General features: G+C 38.0%; 1 protein-coding gene across 2 annotated transcripts in view; it reads right to left on the reverse strand.

Moving 5' to 3' along the window:
• The window catches only part of GPR158 (G protein-coupled receptor 158), a 194652-nt gene that overhangs the window by 81106 nt on the left and 91896 nt on the right, over window positions 1-21650 (reverse strand). For both annotated transcript variants that reach the window (XM_068673689.1, XM_068673690.1), the window contains exon 5: window positions 3578-3646. In XM_068673689.1, coding sequence (XP_068529790.1) covers window positions 3578-3646 — 69 coding nt within the window. The remainder of the gene's footprint in view (window positions 1-3577; window positions 3647-21650) is intronic.

Genomic DNA, 21650 nt, shown 5'->3' on the forward strand with positions numbered 1-21650 from the left:
CCCTCAACTGGCACAGTTTTGTGCTGTTCCTCCACACAATATTCAAGGTGAGGCCACACCAGCGCTAAACACAGTAGGAGAATCACCACTTCTGACAGGCTGGCCATACTGCACCCCAAAATGGGGTTTGCCCTCCTGACTGCCAGGGCATGCTGTTGGCTTATACTGAGCCTGCTGCCAGCCAGCATCCACAGGTCCTTCTGCTGAGCTGCTCCCTGGCCACTCATTGCCCAGTCTGTGCCTGGGTCTTACATTAATTACTCCTAAACCTCTAATGTATTCCTCTCATAAAATGAAGACCAATTCACATAGGTAAATCAACTCTACCTCTGTGTGCATGTTACTACATTTTTAACATCACAGAGTAACAGAATATTCCCAATTATTCTCAGAAACAGATAAAAACACCAAACAATGAGAAGAGGTAAATAAACAATGCACGTGACCCAGAAAAATTAAGACCTGCTCTGCATGTATGTGACATAACAAATATCATAATCCATAAACTGCACTCATTGAATGAACATTTGTGTGAATGTCAGCTAGTGCAAACAAGACTCTTAGTTCAGAGCTCAGGTTTTCTTTCCCACTCCATTTTGCTCTGCTTTGTGCTCCTTTTTCCAAACAAGATGCAGGTGAGCATGTTTAGATGCTATTCACGTACAGCAAAATGTCAAGAGTTCCCATTTCAAGGACCCACACCCCATAATTCATACCTTGCAGAAATGCAGTCTTTTATTTCTTAAAGATGATATAATGGACCTCTCTGGCTATGTTTTATGTGTGCTCTCACACTTCACACATTTATTGTTCAATTTTCTTGCCATGGATCAGAAAGTGATGAAATCTTCCTTGGAATAGAGGGACAGGGATATTGCAATCCTGGTATTTCTTCATTAGCCTCAGTTTTCTTTTTTACAAAACCATATTCTTGCAGCTGGTGGAATTGGTTAATTTCTCTGTCTGAACATTAATATGACCTCCATTACCACACTAAGTCCCTCTCCTTAGACCTTTAAAATAGAAATGATAAAATTACTTTCCCTTTTCTTTCAGCCTGTGGGAGTGATAACCTGATGAGTAATTACCTATGTATGAAAAAAAGAGAGCCCTAACAAAGAGTGTGGGAGCATAAACCTGCTAACAGAGAAGTCAAGTTGTACCCTTTGCATTTTAGTTTCTAACAGAGCGTGTTCTCAGTGGGCAGTTTAATATCATATGAGATGCACAGAGACGGACGAGGTCCAGTCAAGTATTTATCTCCCACCTGGGATACAGGCTCATCAAGACTTTTCAGCAGAACGTTTTTCCTCAGACAATGTCAATTTGTCATTTGTCACTTGTCATACATTTAACATTGTTAATGTCAATGAAAAAAAAAAAAAAAAAAAGGAGGAAACGTTTAAACATCAGTGAAAAACAGTGGGGAAGCTTTGGTCTTCTAATGCCCCCTCCGAGCTCCACTGTCTTTCTTTTCCCTCTGCATTTAAAGGTTACGGATGACCATCTCTTGCATCTAACAGGTTCCTTCTTCTTCAAGTCAGCTGGTGCCAGTAAACTCCATTGCTATTATCTAAGCTTCTCTGATACTGAGCTCCTAAAGCCTGAGGACAGCCAGCCACCAGAGGACATGACACCAGAGACGCTCTACTCTGTGCTGGTGCGGCCTCACCTCGAGTACTGTGTGCAGTTCTGGGCACCACAGTACAGGAAGGACATTAAACTGCTGGAGAGTGTCCAGAGGAGGGCGACGAAGATGGTGAAGGGCCTAGAGGGGAAGACGTATGAGGAGCGGCTGAGGGCACTGGGCCTGTTCAGCCTGGAGAAGAGGAGGCTGAGGGGAGACCTCATCGCAGTCTACAACTTCCTCGTAAGGGGGTGTCAAGAGGCAGGAGACCTTTTCTCCATTAACACCAGCGACAGGACCCGCGGGAACGGGGTTAAGCTGAGGCAGGGGAAATTTAGGCTTGACATCAGGAGGGGGTTCTTCACAGAGAGAGTGGTTGCACACTGGAACAGGCTCCCCAGGGAAGTGGTCACTGCACCGAGCCTGTCTGAATTTAAGAAGAGATTGGACTGTGCACTTAGTCACATGGTCTGAACTTTTGGGTAGACCTGTGCGGTGTCAAGAGTTGGACTTGATGATCCTTAAGGGTCCCTTCCAACTCAGGATATTCTGTGATTCTATGATTGTATGGCATTTATCCTTTCTGGAAGACAATAATTAGAGGATCAAGACAAGAACTGGGATAGATGCTGAAGAACCAGTCAGGTGAGCAAAACTTGGAGCCAGTGTGGTACAAACACCAACTGGTTCTGACAGAGCCTCTGCCTTGGAAAGACGTGGCTCCATGGCTCTCTGGGAAAGCAAGAGGGGACAGCCATGGAAAGCAAATCCCCTATATTATGCTTTATGGTATGAATTTCCTTACACGATTTACACCATATCTATACCAGTTGATGGAGCAGTGCATGGCCTTCCTGTTCTTCTCACTGGAAAAGAACATGAAGGCAGCTCTGGAAACCCAGGGGAGAGGCAATGCAAGTAGTAAAAAGCATTTGTACAATATGGAAAAAACAAAACTTCTTTCTTCCTGACATCTGCAAAGTCAAGGATGAAAAGACACATAAAACCATCCAAGAAACGCACACACTTTACTTTAGAACTTGAAAGGCCAACACAATTCACAAAATAATGCATAAAAATTCCACCAGGATTTGTGTTTATTATAGCATTCTTCACACTTCATTCTGCTACAGTTTGTGCGCTATCTGTTCCAAAACCACTAAGGAGTTTTGTTTTCCAGTAGTCACTCAGTAACTGTCTGCAAAAGCACAGAAGATTCTTACTACTGAGGAAAAGAGAACATAAACATATTTTAAATCAATCCACAACTACATCTTTGCCTCTGTCCCCCAATTTGCACACTTTCTACTCACTTCACTTGATTTACTCTTTGATGCCTTGGTTTATCTGGGCTTTATCTTGGGTTTATGAGTTCAGTGGGGGATTTTTGAAAAAATAAAGTATATATATTTCATGGAGTTTTGTGATACATTCCTCATGTGAATGTGAAATCACCTTTTTTCCCCATTTAAATGGATAATAACATCGCATTTTCCCAAATACCTGGTATTGCAGATGTCATGAGGCCTCAGAAACACTTACTGAAATATATACCAGCAATAATACACTAAAATAATCACCTTCCCTTGTACTGCATTCCCAAGAAATATACGGTATAATCAGTGTCTTCCTTTTACATACTCTGTACATTTTTCCCCTGGCAGAGCAGAGAGGTATCTTCTTTCAAGGCTAAAACTCAGTTTAGCGCAGAACACCAATAAATAAATAAATGTTCTTTAACCGAAGATGGAGAATTTCTTCAAATACAGTAAAACATCCAAGTGTTCTTAAGAATATTTACAGAACATAGCACATTTTATTAAACACATTAGACAATCATTACATAACTACTTTTGATAACCACATTTGTTACCAATGTGACTCATGCAATGTTTTTAAATGTTGGCAACGATATAATCTTCCAAAAAAAAAAAAATCATTTTGACTTACTGGAAAGTACAGAAGAAGTGATCCAAAAAGAATGGTTTCCAACAGCACCAGCCCTGAAGCCCTGATACTCTAGGAAACAAACAAACAGAAGAAAAAAAGACAATGCAAAATATTAGAAAATTCTCTGTGTGCAGTTTAGATTCTGAGTTCTTTGCAAAAGGCACCTTCACTTCCACCAGTATAATGCTTCCACAGTAATGCTTATTAGCACAGTATTAAGCTGTCTATCATGTTGTCACGCTCCACATTCTTTAATTCACCAGCCCATTACAATAGCTGTGTTTTACAAAATCCAATTTCAAAAATCACTCATTCCTATGTTAAATATTATTCAACACATTACCTGGATACATTTTCAAACTGCTAAAATGGCTCTCAATTGTGAGGAATTACAGATCATGGAAATTACAGATATGAATTTAACTGCAGAATTTGTTCTGTACTATTTAAATTTCAAGAAGCCCTTTGAACATTTTGACCTGCCTATTTAATATTGATGACTTGGCTTCCACTGTATGTATAAATAATCTACAATTTTACTGAATACAGAATGTACTCTTAGATTGAAAGCACCTTTATTTTCCTTGAAATTTTGTACAAAGACGTTGATTTAGACATTAACTTGTCAAGATTGTAAAATATTGTGCCATTTCCTTACCAATTCTAATGCAGCCTCCATCATAGTTTGCTTCCATTTTAAAGTAAAAAAATCAATTCTTTTCCTTAATATAAAGATTATTCCAGTAAGTTTGATGATTTATGTATAGTGCATCTGCACCTTATCTTAAAGACAAAAGATCAACACTGCTTTCCATTTCTTTAGCTACCTCCTTCCTCTGAGAGGGTCTTTCATTCACTATTCTGGATGTAGGCAGTGCCATCCTGACGGCAAGCAATGCAGTCAGATAAGACATCAAAAGAGGCTTTGCCAAAAATCTTTTGAAAAATCATGCATTTCATGCAATTTCAACCATTTCCCATCCTAACATCCTCTCATGGACTGGAATCAATGGTCTGTGGTACTATCTCTAATGGGTTTAGATGGGAGAAGTTTATCTTTCATTAGTAAACCAAACATTAAAAAAGAGCCCTATGTGAGTAGATTTACAGACAAATTTTTGGTGCCCAGGAGTCTAGTTTCAACTTGCAAAAACTGGTGGATTTTTGTTGATGATCTTTTTTTTTGCCAGAAAGAAAAGTACATGTGTGCTTTCCTATTCCTAATCTCCACTTTTAGAAAGTTCTTCCTAATGTCTCTTAAGCTTTCTGTAGTGCAGCTTTAGTTCTTAAACTTAGACTTTCTTAGTAAGAGACTTAGTAAGAGACTTAGTAAGACATATTAAGGATCACAAAACTATTCTGCTAACTCACTCTAAAATTACACCCTGAACTTGAAACATACATATTTCTAGCAAAATTTTCCTATAACGTACATGCTTCCACAAAAAGTTTCCTAAAAAGCAAAGCAAAACAAAACAGAGCTCCACCAACAGCTAAACTACCATAACTCTACTTCCAAATAGAATGCAATGCCTGTCAAAGCAATTGCAGAAACTTGAAAATTGACCCACAAGCAGAGCTCATATTTACATTTTCATCACTGGTCTCCTGCAATGCAAGATATTTGTTTCAAAAACCCAAATTAAAGTGTGTTTTCTTTCTCTCTCTCAGTTAATACATTTTGATGTTGGGTAAAGTGTAAGCTTAATCCCAAATACAAAGAGCTAGAAAACGGGTAACTGAAATGTCACTGTAAGGTTCTTTAGGCTCACGCAATCCAATCTATCAGGGACATACAAAATTCAATTGAGTTAGCACTTTATGTAATTTATTTCTGTCATTTGGATAGAGGGGGAAGCTCACCCACTAGTCCACCAAGGTAAAGATGGTCCCACACGACCACACTGCATTTCTTCACAAAACAGCCCTGCCTCATTTCATCTGCAATGATGCTCCAGAGACAAAGAGACAAAGCATATGTATCAACAGACAAAAAATGTCCAAAACAAAACGCATTGATTCTGTATTCGCAATACGTTTATTTTTTTATGAGTGTCCCAAAACTATAAACAAAAAACAAATGGATGATATTATCTTTTATGGTTGCTGTATTAAAATTGCTTATGTATTCTTATTTATGTATTCAGATATACATTCAACTTATTCAAATGGCACTATAAAAATCAATACCTCTAGCCAACATTTCAAGACTGCTTTCTGCAGACACTTTTGTTCTGGTCCAATATGACACCAAAAAGCTAGAAGTAAATGTTTAGGTGCCTGTTATTAAGCCATTAAATAGAATACTGTCACGTTATTTTAATTAAGAAGTGACTAAACTCTCAATTTTTTCATAGCTTTCATGTTTGAAGTTAATGGATTGTGCACACTGCTTTGACATGTAGAACAGAAACTGCATATATTTTACAAACTATAAATGACAGTACGACTTAGTTCACATTTCTAATGAACACACAACTTTAGCCTGAGCAAGGCGTAAAACTTTTGTGAAGTACACAAGGAAGAAAGGATTAGAAAGATTAGAAAAGGTTAAAATCTGCCTCCAATACCATTTCCCACTTTGTCATGTAAAGTTCCAATCATTACATCATAAGTAAAAACAAGTAGTATCTAGGACCAGAAGATTCCTTATGTAGTCCTGACTCTGCACATTTTGATAAAGTTTTTCTTCACAACATCTTTCTAAGACAACACCACTTTACTCACTGGGAATTAATGCAGAGGGGACTTGACCACAACCATTGAATTCTTGTTTCCCACTATCAGCCAACCCTCAAACCCTGAAGAAGCTTTTTTTTCATTTTATACTATGCATCTCTATATGGCAGAATGACCAAGAAAGTAGGTGAAATGGGTATCATATAGAAAAGATGAAAACGTTCTTTAAAAATTGTTCTTCAAACAGCTTCTGTATGAACATCCTTTTATAAATAAGTCTTTTGCACCCTGATCAGCCTTTTCTTATCAAGCTTTCTTCTGGATGGCAAGATGATAAGGTAACCTGCAGGGGCACAGAACTGCCACATTTACAGCACTTCTCCCAAAACAATAAACTCCTATATAATTTCCTTCTCACCTGTGTTCCTGTAGCAACCATTATCTATGAGTTCTGACCATGTACTTCTCTGACCTAAAAGAAATATGAATTCCACAACAACACTGAAATTCAAAATGAACTTGAATCCAGGTCATGACTGTGCCTTTATCTCAGTCTTTGGGACTTAGAAAATAGAGGTTTTAACCCTACATTCACAGCTTCTTGTAAGAAGATTCTTCAGAAATTGGAGTAGATATTCTGACAGAGATGAATGGCATCCCTATTGATGATGAAAAACATAAATGTTCAAATAAGAAACAGCACCAGCAAAATTCTGTTTTTGCAGTGTAGAGAAAATAAAAAATTGGGAAGGAAATGGAAGCATGAGAACTCTCCCAAACAAGTTTGAAATTCCATTTTTTAAATTTTCTTTATTGTAAAGAAAAGTGTATATTTTAACAAGAAAAAGGTAACATGGAAGCTTTCGGTTTATAAAAGACAAGTATATTTATTTGAAATATTTATATTTAATTTGACTCATTTTTTCCTCCAGTGACACTACTACAGCCCAATAAGGTGCAAGAAGCCTTCAGCCAGTACCAAAGCTTTAACAATAGGGAATAGCTAAAAGAGTGAAAACCAAAATAAAAGGTTTTTTACTTAATACATGAGATAGAAGGTATCTTATGTTAGATAGATAGCATTTCTATCAGCCTTGGAGCACCATTTTTCCACCAAGAGTTGAATTTGCCACTACGCAGACTTCACAAATACAAGCACCTAAGGCAGTATGTGTACCTGTAGGCAGCACCACAAATATTTGATTCCTTAGGACTCTCAAATGCACAAAGCAGTGAATGTGTCCACATATGTCAGGACAAAAATCTTTACTCTTTTAAGAAAGTAAATGAAAGAATGGAAGCAAATGGCAATATACAGCCTCTGCCTTTTGCTCTCCACCAATGCTGTCTGTACAATTAAAATCCTCCTTCACAGAAATCAGGGCATTTTAAGATAAAGCCCAGGGGAATCTTCTTCCATTTGCATGTAACATCATGTCAATTTATTTCTCTTTTCCTTATCAGCTGCCTGGACATTTATTTGGGTTTTTGTTTGTTGATTATTTATTTCTCTGGCTGTTCAGCTTGTGTAAGGTCTGTTTATTTGCTGTTTTGTCTGTTTGCTCACTTCCCCTTCAATGATTTCATTTCTGTGTTTAGTTATTTGTGTCAGTAAATCTGTCCTTTCTGGTTTTCCCTGTCTCACTTAATGGTTACACATTGCAGGCACCTAAGTGACAATGCAATTTATTTTGCTTCTAGCTTCGTACTAACTTTTATACTTACCTTACCTCTTTCATACTTTTTCCACATTGTTTAGTTTTGTGGTTTTTTTTGTTTGTTTGTTTTGTTCTTTTGTTGTTGTTGTTGTTGTTTTGAAATCTTCATTAAAAGTAATTATTGCTTTAAGCTGAAGGAGGAAAAATAATGCTTGAACTAGAAATTGGCTTAAATCCAGCCTCCATCCGGAAATTCTGGAATCAAACCAGAAGGAAGCAACTGAAATATTATGGCATGTATTACACTAAAGATGGAGACCAGGTTATGTACTGGTCTCTACCATCTTATTCGTCTTGAGCTTCTCTGGAAGAAGTTACAATCCTTAAATTCTGCAATGAACAAAACGCCCACTAAGACAATTCCAGCAAATCCAGTGCAAGTTGTCAGCCATAAGAGAAATTCAGGAGAATTGCAATCAGCTGTTTCAGAGGAAGCTATCAAAAGGACCAGCTAGAAAAATGAAGATAGCTTTAGGTAGATGATAGCAAACAACAAAATAGTGCGAGGACATAGGACATAAAGGCCCCCAGTCGGTGGGTGGGCTTGATAACTTCTGAATCACTGAGTATGTCATGTTAAATCTACACAGAAAAAAAACACCGTAATAGGATGGTAAAACATTTTGCATCTGCATGTTAAATACTTCAAGAGGCATTTATGGAAAAACTGAGTTCATGGGTGACTTAGGCAGTGGAACAGGACTCAAAGCTGAGGACATACCCTTGTGTTATACAAGCGCTGCAGAAAACAGACCAGCACTCCAACTCAAAAAGGATAAAACTCGAATTGTTCACAGTTTCTCCTCTCAGCTGGGTTGCAGCTACTAGCAGTTGTGAGATGCCACTGGCCATTTGCACTTCGGTGACTGCTCAAAGTCACATGGCTGTTGGTGATTTCAAGTAAGAAGTTACAAATATTCACAAAGTCCAGATATACTCCAGGTCATTAACAGCTCAGAGGTTAGTTATCACCTCCATGTGAGACTCAGGATTTGACTGCAGATCTGCAACCCAGATATAGGGGCTACGGTCATGCCACATGATGGATGTCACAACATCTGATGTAGCATGTTTATTCTATAAACACGTCCAGTAGCAGCTACAGTGAAATTGCCTTTGCAGGCTTCCCCTTGGAAGCCAAGACATAATAGTGGGTCAAGGTCACCCCATAGCAGATTATTTCGGCTACTTTAGCAAGATGCAGTGATGGAGAGGAGACAGAGCCTCGGGGCATGGATGAGGAAAGCAAAGTCAGGATGCTGGGGTCCAAGGCAGCCCGCTGAGAAAGGAGACCTTGCCCCTGGGTGTGGGGGTGGTCCAAACACAGAGACAGTCAGAGACATCCTTACTAAAACTCTGGTTTCAGTACTGAAATCTCAGCACATACAGATATTATAAATTAGGAAGGCACGGAAGTAAAGACTGGCTCATTACTTCTGCTGCGAAGCAAACATTGCTGTCTCTCTGGAGCAATTCTTTTATAGAAAGCCTCACTCACTGTTTATTAGAGAAATATAGCTATTTTTTAACTTTCTCATATATCTTTTCTCATTAATAGAAACAAACAAAAATGCTATTACAGAAAGCAAACATTTATCATAGTTTTTTGTTGTTCTGTGAAGCAATGAGGACTGCAGTCCAGCTGAGACAGAAGCATCCTAACAGCTATCTTTAATACAGAGTAACTCACAGAACTAATCCAATTAGATGCTTTTCATCTAATCAATAAACATTAGAATAATCCATAATGAGCATAATGAAACCTAACTAGTCTCAAAGAATTAGTGACTCATATAAATGTTTGTTGGAAGGAGCTTCTACAGGTTATCCAGTCCCATCTCCTGGTTCAGGCAGGACTACTGCCAACAGCAATTGAGTCAGCCATAGCTTTGTCTTTCAAAGCCTTCAAAACCTCCAAGAATGGAGCTAGGTAACTGATGAGTAGCTGACCGTGGTCTGGCACTTTTTTCCTAGTGAGAAAGTTTTTCCTAATGCTCAGCCTCAAGTTCCCAAGCCATAATTTGTGATTGTTGTCCCTTGTTACATCTCTTGACACTACTAAGGAGAGTTTGGATTTGTCTTTATAAACACCCTTCAAGTAGGCTGCTACTAGATTGCTCCTTAGCATCCTCTTTGCCATCCTATTCAAGCTTAGCTTCCACAGGCTTTTCCAGTAGGTTATATGCTCTAGCACTCACAGGATGACTACTGTCATCCTCTGGGCTCTCTCCAGTTTCCCCACATTTCTTGAACCACAGAGCACAAAACTGGACTCAGTATCCCAAGAGAAGCCCCACTACCACTGAACAAAGAGGCATAACAGCCTTCCTTCGCTTAACTGAGTATGCCCCTGTTGTCCAGTATATGGTTTTCCTTAATTGTGGTGAGAGCTCAGCATTGGCTCATAGTCCTCTTCAACTTCCTGCTGTTTTTCAGCCAGACTGCTTCTTGGGACATTTGATTAATGAAAAGATCAGAATAAAATAAAGACTTAGAGATAAACCATATGAACAGATGCCTTTGTTAAGATGATGGTATCAAGGCGATGCATTGACCTTCCTCACCAATCTCATTCCAAGACTGGGTTTCAGCCAGTTTTTCTATCCAATTACTGCTTCCAGTTTTGGATCTGAAGGAGCTGGAACTGCATGTGTTTGAAGCAATAAAAACAATGTTTCGTTCTCTATTCTAAGTATTATCTTCATCTAATTCATAAAGAAACTGACCAGAAGAAGAGGGCAGCTTCTGGAGGAAAACTGAAGCAGCGACCACAAAAGCTGAGGAGTAAGCACATAGTGTAACTCACATATCATTAGAGAACAGCACGTAAAGCCAGATCACATTCATGTCACAACACTTCAAAAGTGGTATTTCGGTGTTACTGCACTTTTTGGTTTGCTCCTGAGCCTTTCTCTAAGGTAGGAAGGAACTCTTCATCAGTTCTGTACATGCTAGTGGCAGTCCCACTGTTAATTTAGAGCTTTACTGCAGATTATGAAACTAATGAGAAGGTGGGGAGCTCCTAGGTAGCACAGGCCAGGTATCCCCAGTCTTCCTTTTTGTTTCCCCCTTACCAATATGCCTTAGTAGAGCTCTTGACCAGAGCTGAAAAAAAATGCTTTTGGATTTGCTTGCTCTTTGGTCCATCCATTCTATGTTGACCACGTCAGTAGTCTTTAAGATAAATAATAATTTTCTATCCTCAGGTCTCAGGAAGTAACACAATTTCTGTAGCAAATCACATTAGGAAACTCAAGTCCTACATGCCTTTTCAGTACTGGTAGTGGGTCATAAATAAATGCTTGACAATTAACTGCACAAGAGCAATTAAAAAAAAAAAAGTGTAGCCATCCAAGTTGCATCAAGTATAACAAAACCAAAAGCTAAAATGATGTATAAACAAGCACAGAAGATGCTGCATTACAATTCTCTGTGGTCCTAAGCAATCCAGGAAATACAGCAGCCTTAATTAATTTTGAATTTCTGAATATTTTCACACAAAGTCAGTGATATGAGTGTCAAAGCATTTTCAGAAAGGAGAAAAATGAAAAACAATTAAAAGCCAAAATAAAATTGAAGTAATTCTGTATCTGGTACACTCTATATTAATGAATTAACAAAACTGTAGATTTCTGGTGTCAGTCCAGGAAGCCTGCAGATTTCTCCACAGCCACATGTCACAGTGGATTATATGTAGCATGGTACCATGGAAACATAGTAAGGGGATGACTTGGCATAATTAGATTTTTTTTTCTCTTTTATTAAATAGTTCTGCCATTTTTATAATATAACAAATGACTGAGTGGGGCTGTGATTAAAAGAAAATTTCCTTTGGCAAAGGTGGCTTACCACCAGGATGCAATCTTGACTTCCAGATAAACAAGGCCTAATGAAAATCATTAGAAAAAAAAAAAAAAAAAAAAAAGTGAAGGACAGATTTCCTCTTTGGTCTCAACTTTGCATACAACATACTCATACTTCTTAAACTGTAAAGGGTACCTACCACTCAACATACAGCTGCTGGCAAGCACATATTGATGCATGGCAGAATGGCCCAGAAGCTAGGAAACAGAGAACAGACAGAGGTTTGCTCTGTTATGCTAAGCTGATGCATTTGAAGAGACTAGATAAATCACTAAGCAAAACTACCTCAGAACAAGTGAAACAAAAACCTTAGCTAAAGGTATGTGTGTCAGCAGTGTGGTCACTCTTTGGTGCTTCCAGGAGGAATACTCTCACATGTCCCTTATGTTGCACATCTGGTAGGTCCCATAACTGAACTATAGATAATGTACATGTGAGGACACAGTAGATGTGATGAGAAGCTGTTGGATCATGATTCTGAATTGCTCTCCTACTCTTTTCAAAGCCCTTCTTGTTCAAATTCTTGTTTCCTGCTATTGGTGTTTCTTTACTTCTGCCAAATGACTGAAGTGAGAGGAGATTTTGTCAAGCTCAAAATATTTGATCTGAAGTGGAACTGGTTGAAATGGTTTATTGCCAGTTCATTTTCTTACTAAAAAACACCTTCCCAGCATATTGGTTTTTTTTTTTTTTTTTTTTTTCATTCATAAATGTATTTTTGCTTTGATTTCTATCCACTTTTTTTTCTAGAGCCCATTGAACCTTTTTCCTCTCCTCTCATCCTATATAACTTTTTCCAAGTACAAACACATTTTTATCTTTTTCAGTGAAGAAGGTGTGTGGAAAAAGTGAAGAACTAATTTTCAGAACTGCCATTTCACTTGAAATTTACCTCTAATAAATAGAAAACAGAGATTCTTCTTTCAGTCCCTGAGGCTGCACTAGAGCAAGCAACATGTTTGGCTCCTTTGTTAGAGACAAAAGCAGTGCCTGCCAGTCTGCAGAAAGCCTGTGACATGAAGAAAATCAGAAGAGTGGTAACACGTTTCATTGTGGATACAAAGGAATGGACACAAAAGCAAGTGGAAAGAGACCTCCAAAGCCTCTGTTACACATACCAGAATGGCACTGTCTGGAAAACAATTCCACTCAAAAAAAAGAAAAGAAAAGAAAAGAAAAGAAAAGAAAAGAAAAGAAAAGAAAAGAAAAGAAAAGAAAAGAAAAGAAAAGAAAAGAAAAGAAAAGAAAAGAAAAGAAAAGAAAAGAAAAGAAAAGAAAAGAAAAGAAAAGAAAAGAAAAGAAAAGAAAAGAAAAGAAAAGAAAAGAAAAGAAAAGAAAAGAAAAGAAAAGAAAAAGAAAAAAAATAATGTTTCGTAAAGCCACTTTCTTCCTGATCCAGATGCCTTCTAAAAGCATTGGTTAAACAGGAAAAGATACCATAGCTCCCTGGCACAAGGGAACTGTCCTAGCACAGGACAGATCTGTCCACATGAGGCAAACATTTTGAGGGTTGATGGTCTTCCTCATCCCAGGACAAATCACAGCCCGCTACAGCAGAAAGAATAATTCTAGTTTAAAAATGTCAAAAAAAAAAAAAAGTATCTAAAAGGCTTTCCCCAAGTGCACAGACTTGTAAGGAGTTAAAAAATTAGAAGAGCGCTGCCATGAAATAAGCAGAGAAGTAAATCATTGTTTTTTATCTTCTCTATAATAAATTCAAGGACTGAGTAGGACTGCTACCCAGCAAAAAGGGAATTTTCAAGATCTCATTTCATTAATGTAGGTTGCCTTACAAAAGTCAAGCAACTCTTTTGCACGAAATGCTTTTCACTTCAAAGTGGAAATGGTTGTGTCTCTTTGAAAATTTCTTTGCAAAATATTCAATATGAAATTCTATGCCCTGTTCAACCTCTTATCACACTGACAAATACTTTTAATGATAATTGTTCTCTTTGAATAATAGCCTTCTAATAGAATATGGATTGCAAATACAGTAAATTTCACAGCAAAGGCCAATGTTCCAAAGATAGGCTTACAGTTCCATGTTTCCATTTAAGCTATACTGGCACGTTGTCAAAATCTTCTGGCATTTGCAGATTTCTGCAATATTCCTAAACCAAATAAATATAATCCTCATGGCTTTTTTATTCCTCTTTAAAAAATACTTACAAAAAGGTCATTTTTTTCTATTACTAGTTATAGCTAAGCCCAAATAAAACGTAATCATTAAATTTACTTTTTACTTGGAGGAAAAAAACAAAACAGGAAAAGCAAAGGTCAAGCAGCCATCAATCATAAACCAATTTCATTAAAAGTGCACATGATGTCAGGCAGCCGAGAAATCCCCAAATGCTTTATTTTTCAATTCATGTGGCCCTTGATCTTTTCTATTATAGAAGTAATGAAAGCTGTTATGATATATCATGAAGATAAGTTGTTCTACATTTTGAAGTACAAATCCTGCTGCATAGAAGTTGCACTATGCCACCTACAATACAGACACTTGAAAAAGTATTATTAGTGAAGAACCCTCACAGTAAAACTAGTTAATGTCCCAGGGACATCTTTGTTATAAGACCAGGAATTCCTTCAGCTTAGATCAAGATAGCTGGCTCTCACCAAATTGTAATGAATGTGAGGGTGAAGGAATATCAATAAGGAGGTAAAACAGTGTCCAAGTTCAGTTTCAATCTATTCACATCCTTATGGTTAATTTAAAGGTTGAATATGTAAGATGATGATTATCAAAATTCCAGATTGCCTAAAGAGCTTGCTTCACTAGGTGTGCCTTCAATTAATGCAGAATGGAAAGAAAGGAAAACAAAAAAGCATTACGTTCTTCAAGAATAAAGTACACTTTTAATATCAATAGTTGTTTAACCAGCAGGAGATCAACCAGAATAGATATAAAAAACCTGGTGGATTAAAAAAAGAAAACAAACAACACATTTCACTAGCAAGTACAAGGCTCATTTTGCGTGTTGTCCTGGTCCAGTTTACAAATAGCTTTGGAACACCTGAATTGGATTTCAGCTTTCTCATTCAACATGGCATTGCCTATTACTGAAGACAATGCCACAGCTCACTAAAACAGTCTGTATAAATTGTAGCTCAATCATGTGGAAAGAAATAGTTTATGGTGTATTACAGGAGAAAAAAACAACCTGATTGCAAAGCTCAAGACCCATGATATCTCAGAGGAAACAAACTGGGCATGATGTAAGAAGAGAAGGGTAGAAAAAACTTGATAAAGAGAAAAAAAAAATCATTATTCACATGACTAAGAAGGCAAATGAACTATAGATGATGATCATTACACTAATTTCAAATCAAACAAAACCTCATCATTCTGAAGGTTTTAAATCCAACTCCGGTTTATTTTATTCACTTTTCCTTTATGAGAGCCAAATGGCTAAACTGCTCCAAAGTAATAATTTATCTGAGAAATGCTGACCCCCAAAATGGTGAGATTGTTCATCTCCTCAGAATTTATCACACCAAATGATCTTGTATTAAAAAAAAATTAATTATGGGTTATATGTTTCACTGAAAATAAAAGCACACTTGCCTTTGAAGGAAATCTTGCTACATATAATTATTCCTCCTACCACTGTATGGTGGAAAGACCCAGCCCCAGGTCATCCTTAAGTTACTGTGGACCCTGCGCAAGGAGAAAGTAAGGAAGACTGCCCTTGCTCCAAGAAGTGAGAGTTTAAGCTAAAGGAAAACAGATGGATAAGGGCAGATGGGAAGACCAAGGGAACAACAAGGCAATATCACTTATTCTAACAAGCCACCAGCACTCCCAGACTATCAGTATCACACACTTTGTAAGTTGCTGAATCTGAAAACATAATATGGAGAGCAGGGGAGGCTCTCACAAAGCCCCTACTACATATGAGGAATGCATGAAGGGAACAAGGGGTGTATTTGAAAAACATAACAAGATGATGATGGAGGCTGCCGTTGACACTTTTGTATTAAATAAATGGCATGAGTAGAGAGGGAAAAGCTTATGAGGGATCTTGAAAACAAGAAGATATAGCTTATGTACGCTGCCAACAGAGAGAAGCAATAAGGACAGCACAAAGTGGCAGGATAGGGAATTGTTTGCAGCACCATGTTGAACAGATACAAACAGGCCATGACTGCACCTGCCAAAGCCAGAAGAAAGCATTGCAGTAGTCAAGGCACAAGGTAGCAAGATAAGGCAAGGATTGGCAGAAGGCATGTAATAAAAGGGAACTCAGAAAGAGTTCAGTGAGACTCTGACAGAGCTGGAGGCAAAGTGAGCTGAGTCCAACAAGATGTTAGATAACAAGCAGATTCCTACCATAACTAAGAAAGCAGTAGCTGGGATGTCTTTGAGGGAACCTGGAGGAGATGAAGGTTTCTTTTCAGGTCTACTGATATTGATGAGAAGTTGTCAGAGGAAAATGTCAAGATTTTACCTCAGAGGGAGGGAGGCATGTCTGGGACAGAGAAGGCAGAAAGCAATCTGACTGTTTGCAGCACAAAGTCCTAAAGAGAAGCTGACGGTATAATGCTGCTGCTTGTGATCTACGAACCTTCAACTTTCACCCAAAGAAATGATGAAAAGAATGAAGAACAGGCATATGTTTTAGTCTGAATGATCTGAAGAGGCTACAGTCAATTACAGTCTCCATATCTGTGCCCTGTCTATTAGCCAAAGATATGTCAGCTCAGGGAACCCTGTACAAAAACTTCTTCCGTAGACAAACATCTATGATTGTCGATGCTAAAATTTCAAGACTTGTTGGTTGAAAAGTCCCTGCATTACAAGATGGGCTTTTACTTTGAACAGTTCTTCTTAGCTTACACTAAGGTGGTTATAATAAAAAGAATGGCCTAGTTCAGATGGAAGTCTGCTCTTGGAGAGGGAAGCATGCCAAGGACATCGTGCAACCCACCAGGGACTTAGCTATTGCTATTGATTGTACAAGGAAGGTTCACAGCAGCATACAACTCCAAGACAAATAGCAGGATAAATAAATAATGCCACTGTTATTCTGCTGACATGACAGGAAGTCCCCTCCCAATAAACCTGTAAGTGTCCATTCACAAATCCAAATGAAACTGCAGGTAAATGCAACTGTCCTGAAGTTACTGCATCAAAGAATTGGTGGTAAAAGCTTATCATTGTGTGAATGGCCATCTAGTTTACTCAGCTTCCCTGAAAGGAGCATATATATGAGAGAGTCTTCAAGAACCAAAGACCAACATTAACAGATGAACAAAAAGCTTAGCAATTTGCTCAGTTTAGTTTAATTTCTAGCTCCAAAACTGCTTTGGAAAAAATATTTTATGCTGTACTAGTTCTCATTGTTGGGAAACATATGCTGAGATTCATGGATTCAATCATCTTTTTTTAAAAAAAAAAAAAAACATTTATTTTAAAAGGAAGATTGGATTATTATACAGTTAAACTTATATATGCATTCAAGGCTACTACAGCCTTGTCTCTCCCTGGTGACAGCTATCTTCCTAGCCAGGACCCTGTATTAGAAATACGCTGTTATCTGCTCCACTGACTAGAACATTGGGTCTCTATGCTGTAGAGTTTTATGGAACACAGAAGGAATAGAAGGTGACAATGATTCTGAACTGCAAAGTTTTGAATAGCGAGACATTGAGGCTAAGAAAGTACATGCCATGAATCAGTCTGAAAACCAACTTGGAGCAAATGTGTCCTAGTCCACTGCTGATTCATGTCACTTTGAAGGCAACATACTGCCCTACAATCTTGCATGTTTTCTGGATGGCCACTGAGAAAATGTGCTAATTCAACATTGCAGAGACAAAATCTGGCTTCATATAAAGATACAGAGAGAAGATTGTGAATTTTGGATCCTTACAGCTACTGCTGAGTATTGATGAAAAGTCTCGTTTAAGACCTACCTTATCTGTTAGGGTAGGCCCTGTCTAGTGAGCATAGCCTATTTGTGCCTCCTATTGCCCTGCTCATTCCATTAAAAGAGTATCCATTAGATACTCTTTTTATATATTTATATCTTTATTTTCTTCACACATCAGTTTGTCCTGGGGCCTACAATGTCTAAGGTGGAAATAGATTTATTTTTCTGTTTGCAAGTACCCAATTCCCCTAAACCATTTATTATAATAAATGGAAATACACTCAGATGTGAAACCTGTGGGCTTATGAAGTGAATGCCACAACACCCTGCAAATGAACGGCAATAACACTGCTGCAGCCATCGTTCGCTGTCTTTGGGAACCACAGCAGCCAGCATGTCATTTCTGATTTTCAACTGCTAACAGAGCCTAACAGCCCATGCACTTATCTTTTCAATATGGCATTCTGCAATTATTTATGTGAGAATTAATAAAGGTACAGCATCCCTAAAGGCATATCTTAACTATGCAGAAAAATAGGAAAGGACATCTTATGAGTTCTGTTTTATGAATGGAGGAAATGAGAATTCCACTAAAAGTAACATCTGTTTTGAAAACATCATCAACGTATTTAAAGCTTCATACCTCAAGACTCCAATAAACTTCCCCAAGAAATCACAAGAAACTAGGTTCTCACCCAAGGATATAATGAAGAAAAGGTGCATAAAGCGCTGCACAGAATATGTATGTGCTGAGTGAACTGTTGGGTATGCCCACCAGCACAGCATGTAAAGGCAGCTGCTCCATCTGCACAAGATCTTTTCCCTCTATCAAGTTTCTACTTCAGCTGAAATGCCAGCAATTGGTGTCTAGGGAGAAAAAAGCAGAATGTGCACCAAAGATTAAAGGCATCCAGGCACAAGCACATCAAGATGCTGCTGTAGTGTTAAAAAAAAAAAAAAAAAAAAAAAAAAAAAAAAAGAGAGAGAGAGAGAGAGAAAGGACTGGCTGATTTACATTAGAGAAAAGGTATGTTTGCAAAGCCAGCAAGCTTTAATATTTAAAGATGTATCACACATCAATAGCTTGTGATTATCTCATCTGAATTATTGCATCCTATCATGGTTGCAGTAAGGATGAAAAGAAATTCTTGATTTCTTAGTATTAAAAAGAAGAACTACAGCATTCATTTGCATGTTGTCTTTCCATCTATGTGGAGTTTTATGCAGTGTTTAAAATGTCATTGTTTAAGGCCAATCTTCATGGTTTGGAAATCATATTTAGCAGAACATTGAAATGCATTTACACTAGAGAGAATAAATAGGAAACTGGTGCCATAAAATATCTAGTCATCTTGAACCCCAGTCACTGGAAATCTATATTCAACAAAGAGTAAAAACAATATAAAAACAGTCAGTTGATGTTATTTACGACAGTGAAAATGATTTATACTTGTTGATGATTAGCCAAGTGGTCTTGTTAACTGCAAGCTTTAATTTGATTGGTGTTTCATATATATTTTTTCTTCTCTTATGCATTTGTGTGTTTGTTTGTTTTTTCCAACAGTATTCATAAATGGGAAATAAAATATAACACAATAAAAGGAGGTTTAGTTATAAATTTCTTCTATTTGGGAGCATATATGGTTTTGAATGGGGCAAAGCCATTCATTTCAATGGGATCTACTGCACTTCTTAATCCTTGTTAATGCCATATGACAACACCCTTCTGAACCACTGTTTTGAATATTTTAATCTAAGCACTTTTAATGTTACTTTTAAGAGCTGAAAACAATATTTTCCAAGTGTTGTGGTTGCTGTCAGTGTGAGCAAAGGCTGGTGTCATGTTCTCATCTCTCCTTGATCCCTGGGGCAGAAGTAGCAGCTCGCCTCTTCCACTCGAGGGCTGAGATCAGCATCTCTGTTCTCTTTGCCAGCAGAGTTCTTACCATTTGTAAGAGCATTTATGACTCCTCACAGCACTAGTATTCTACCTGATAGCTCCATGTTTGCACTAGTATGCCACTATGCAAAGGTCAGTTATTTTCAGCTCTTCTTTCTGATCCTTTTGATGGCAGTCTGATAATTGATGAACTCTTCAGCTTCTTTGTAGGTGATGTCTTTCCACAGCCCAGTACTTTTGGAAGAACTTGTTTACGAGGCTGCTTGTTTTAAGATTTTGGTAGATCTTTAGTCCTTTAAATCATATGTTAACTTTGAATTAGAAAATTTTCTTAAGCTTTCTGTTTCTTCCTGATGGTGTCTTGCTCCGCTGCCCTCACATTGCATTTAGTCAACACTGCAGTTGGTTGCTCTCTGGTTTGAGCTCTCCATTGGTTCACATAACACTCCTCACACAGATGAATTCTCTCCTACTTTGTTGATAATTTTTCTTCTAAAATCACTGTTTAGCTTCTCAGTTTTGAGAATATTTGCTTTAACATCAGTGATTTCTGTCCTTGCCTATCCAGCTACTTCTGTTGGTTAGCCTCATAATTTATCCAATCAATAATAATGGCATAGCACACAACAATATTTGCTACTGTTCACCTTGAGCTGATTTGTTTTTCAGTTGTTAAGACTTAAGAGAACATTTTGCATCTCTGTACACAGCCATACAGATCTTATTCCATGGGGCTGAAAGATGTTCTGCAAGATCCTTTCAGACAGTCTGTCAAAGCCTTTTGAAAAGCAAAGAAAAAAGAGGAGCCTATTAGTTGATATGCTCCTTTCCAATTGCAAGCCTCAGTTTAAGCCTGTTCCGTGTTTTGCATCCACTGTCGCTTCATCTTCCTTAGTATCACACTGCAGAAGCCTGGATGTCTCCCCAGTTGCAGTATTCAGCAAGATCATCCTGTTGGGGCCCTCTAATAACACTCCAATGTTCCCACTGTTGAGGAAAAATCTCCTTTTCCTGGGCTCCACTGCAGAAATCCTTCAATGCCATCAAACTGGTGCTGTCAGGTGCTGTCAGCATTTCTGATGGGATTTGATCAATTTTCATCTCCTGGGAGTTTTTCAGCCTCTTGTAGCTCGTGTTAATGTCACAGTCAGGCTTTCCAGCTTTCATTACCGTTTGGCATTGTGGTTGTCTAGAATAGTTAGAGATTTCTTTCAAGTGATCTACACATCTGCTTTCCCTTCTGTATTAGCTGTTAATTATTTTTTTTCCTTTTTGGCTTTGTTTGGCAAACTTCCTTCATTTACTCCCCTGCTGAAATGCTTTGTCTTTTCCCACTATAGCAGCAGCATCTGCTCTCTCTCTTATATTTCTCATCTTTCTCTGTCTTTCCCTACAAATCTTTTCATTAGTGGCTTAGCTTCTGCTACTCCTTCTGTGCATTCCTCCCTTGTTTTTTTGTTTGTTTGTTTGTTTGTTTCTTGCCACTTCTCTGCTTTCCAGTTCTCCTTCTCTGCTTTCTTTTCTCTGCAAAGGGCCACATTTTCTGCCAGTGATTTTCTCCAGTTATGACTCTTGCAGTTTATTAACAGTGCTGCTGAGCTAATCTCAGAGCTGCTGCGTCACTTTCACCTGTGTTTGACAAAGCCTCAAATGAATTCCTCAGCATCGATCTGAGCTTTCTCACAGTATCTTCCCGTAGTTCCATTTTGTACTGTTTGCCAGTGCTGACTACTGCTTCAAGTCACTAATTTTCAGTTTCGTATATAGGTTGGCAATGCAAAATTTTGGTCAGTGCCATCAGCGATAGCTTTCTGTAACTGCATCTTGGACAACTGACTTGAATTTTGATTCATCCCTCTGATATTGGTTTTGCCATCTATCAAAAGCAACTATGCAAGTCTAGATGAGTAACTACAATGCTTTCAAGATCAGAAATGAAGTCTAACTTGATGATTCTTTGGCAAAAGTATGGCTTTCTAATTCGACTCCAGTGTCTTATCTCAGGGCATGGTTTAATATGGAGAACAGCAGAGAGT

The sequence above is a fragment of the Anas acuta genome, chromosome 2 (assembly GCF_963932015.1).
Source record: "Anas acuta chromosome 2, bAnaAcu1.1, whole genome shotgun sequence".
NCBI lineage: Eukaryota > Metazoa > Chordata > Aves > Anseriformes > Anatidae > Anas > Anas acuta.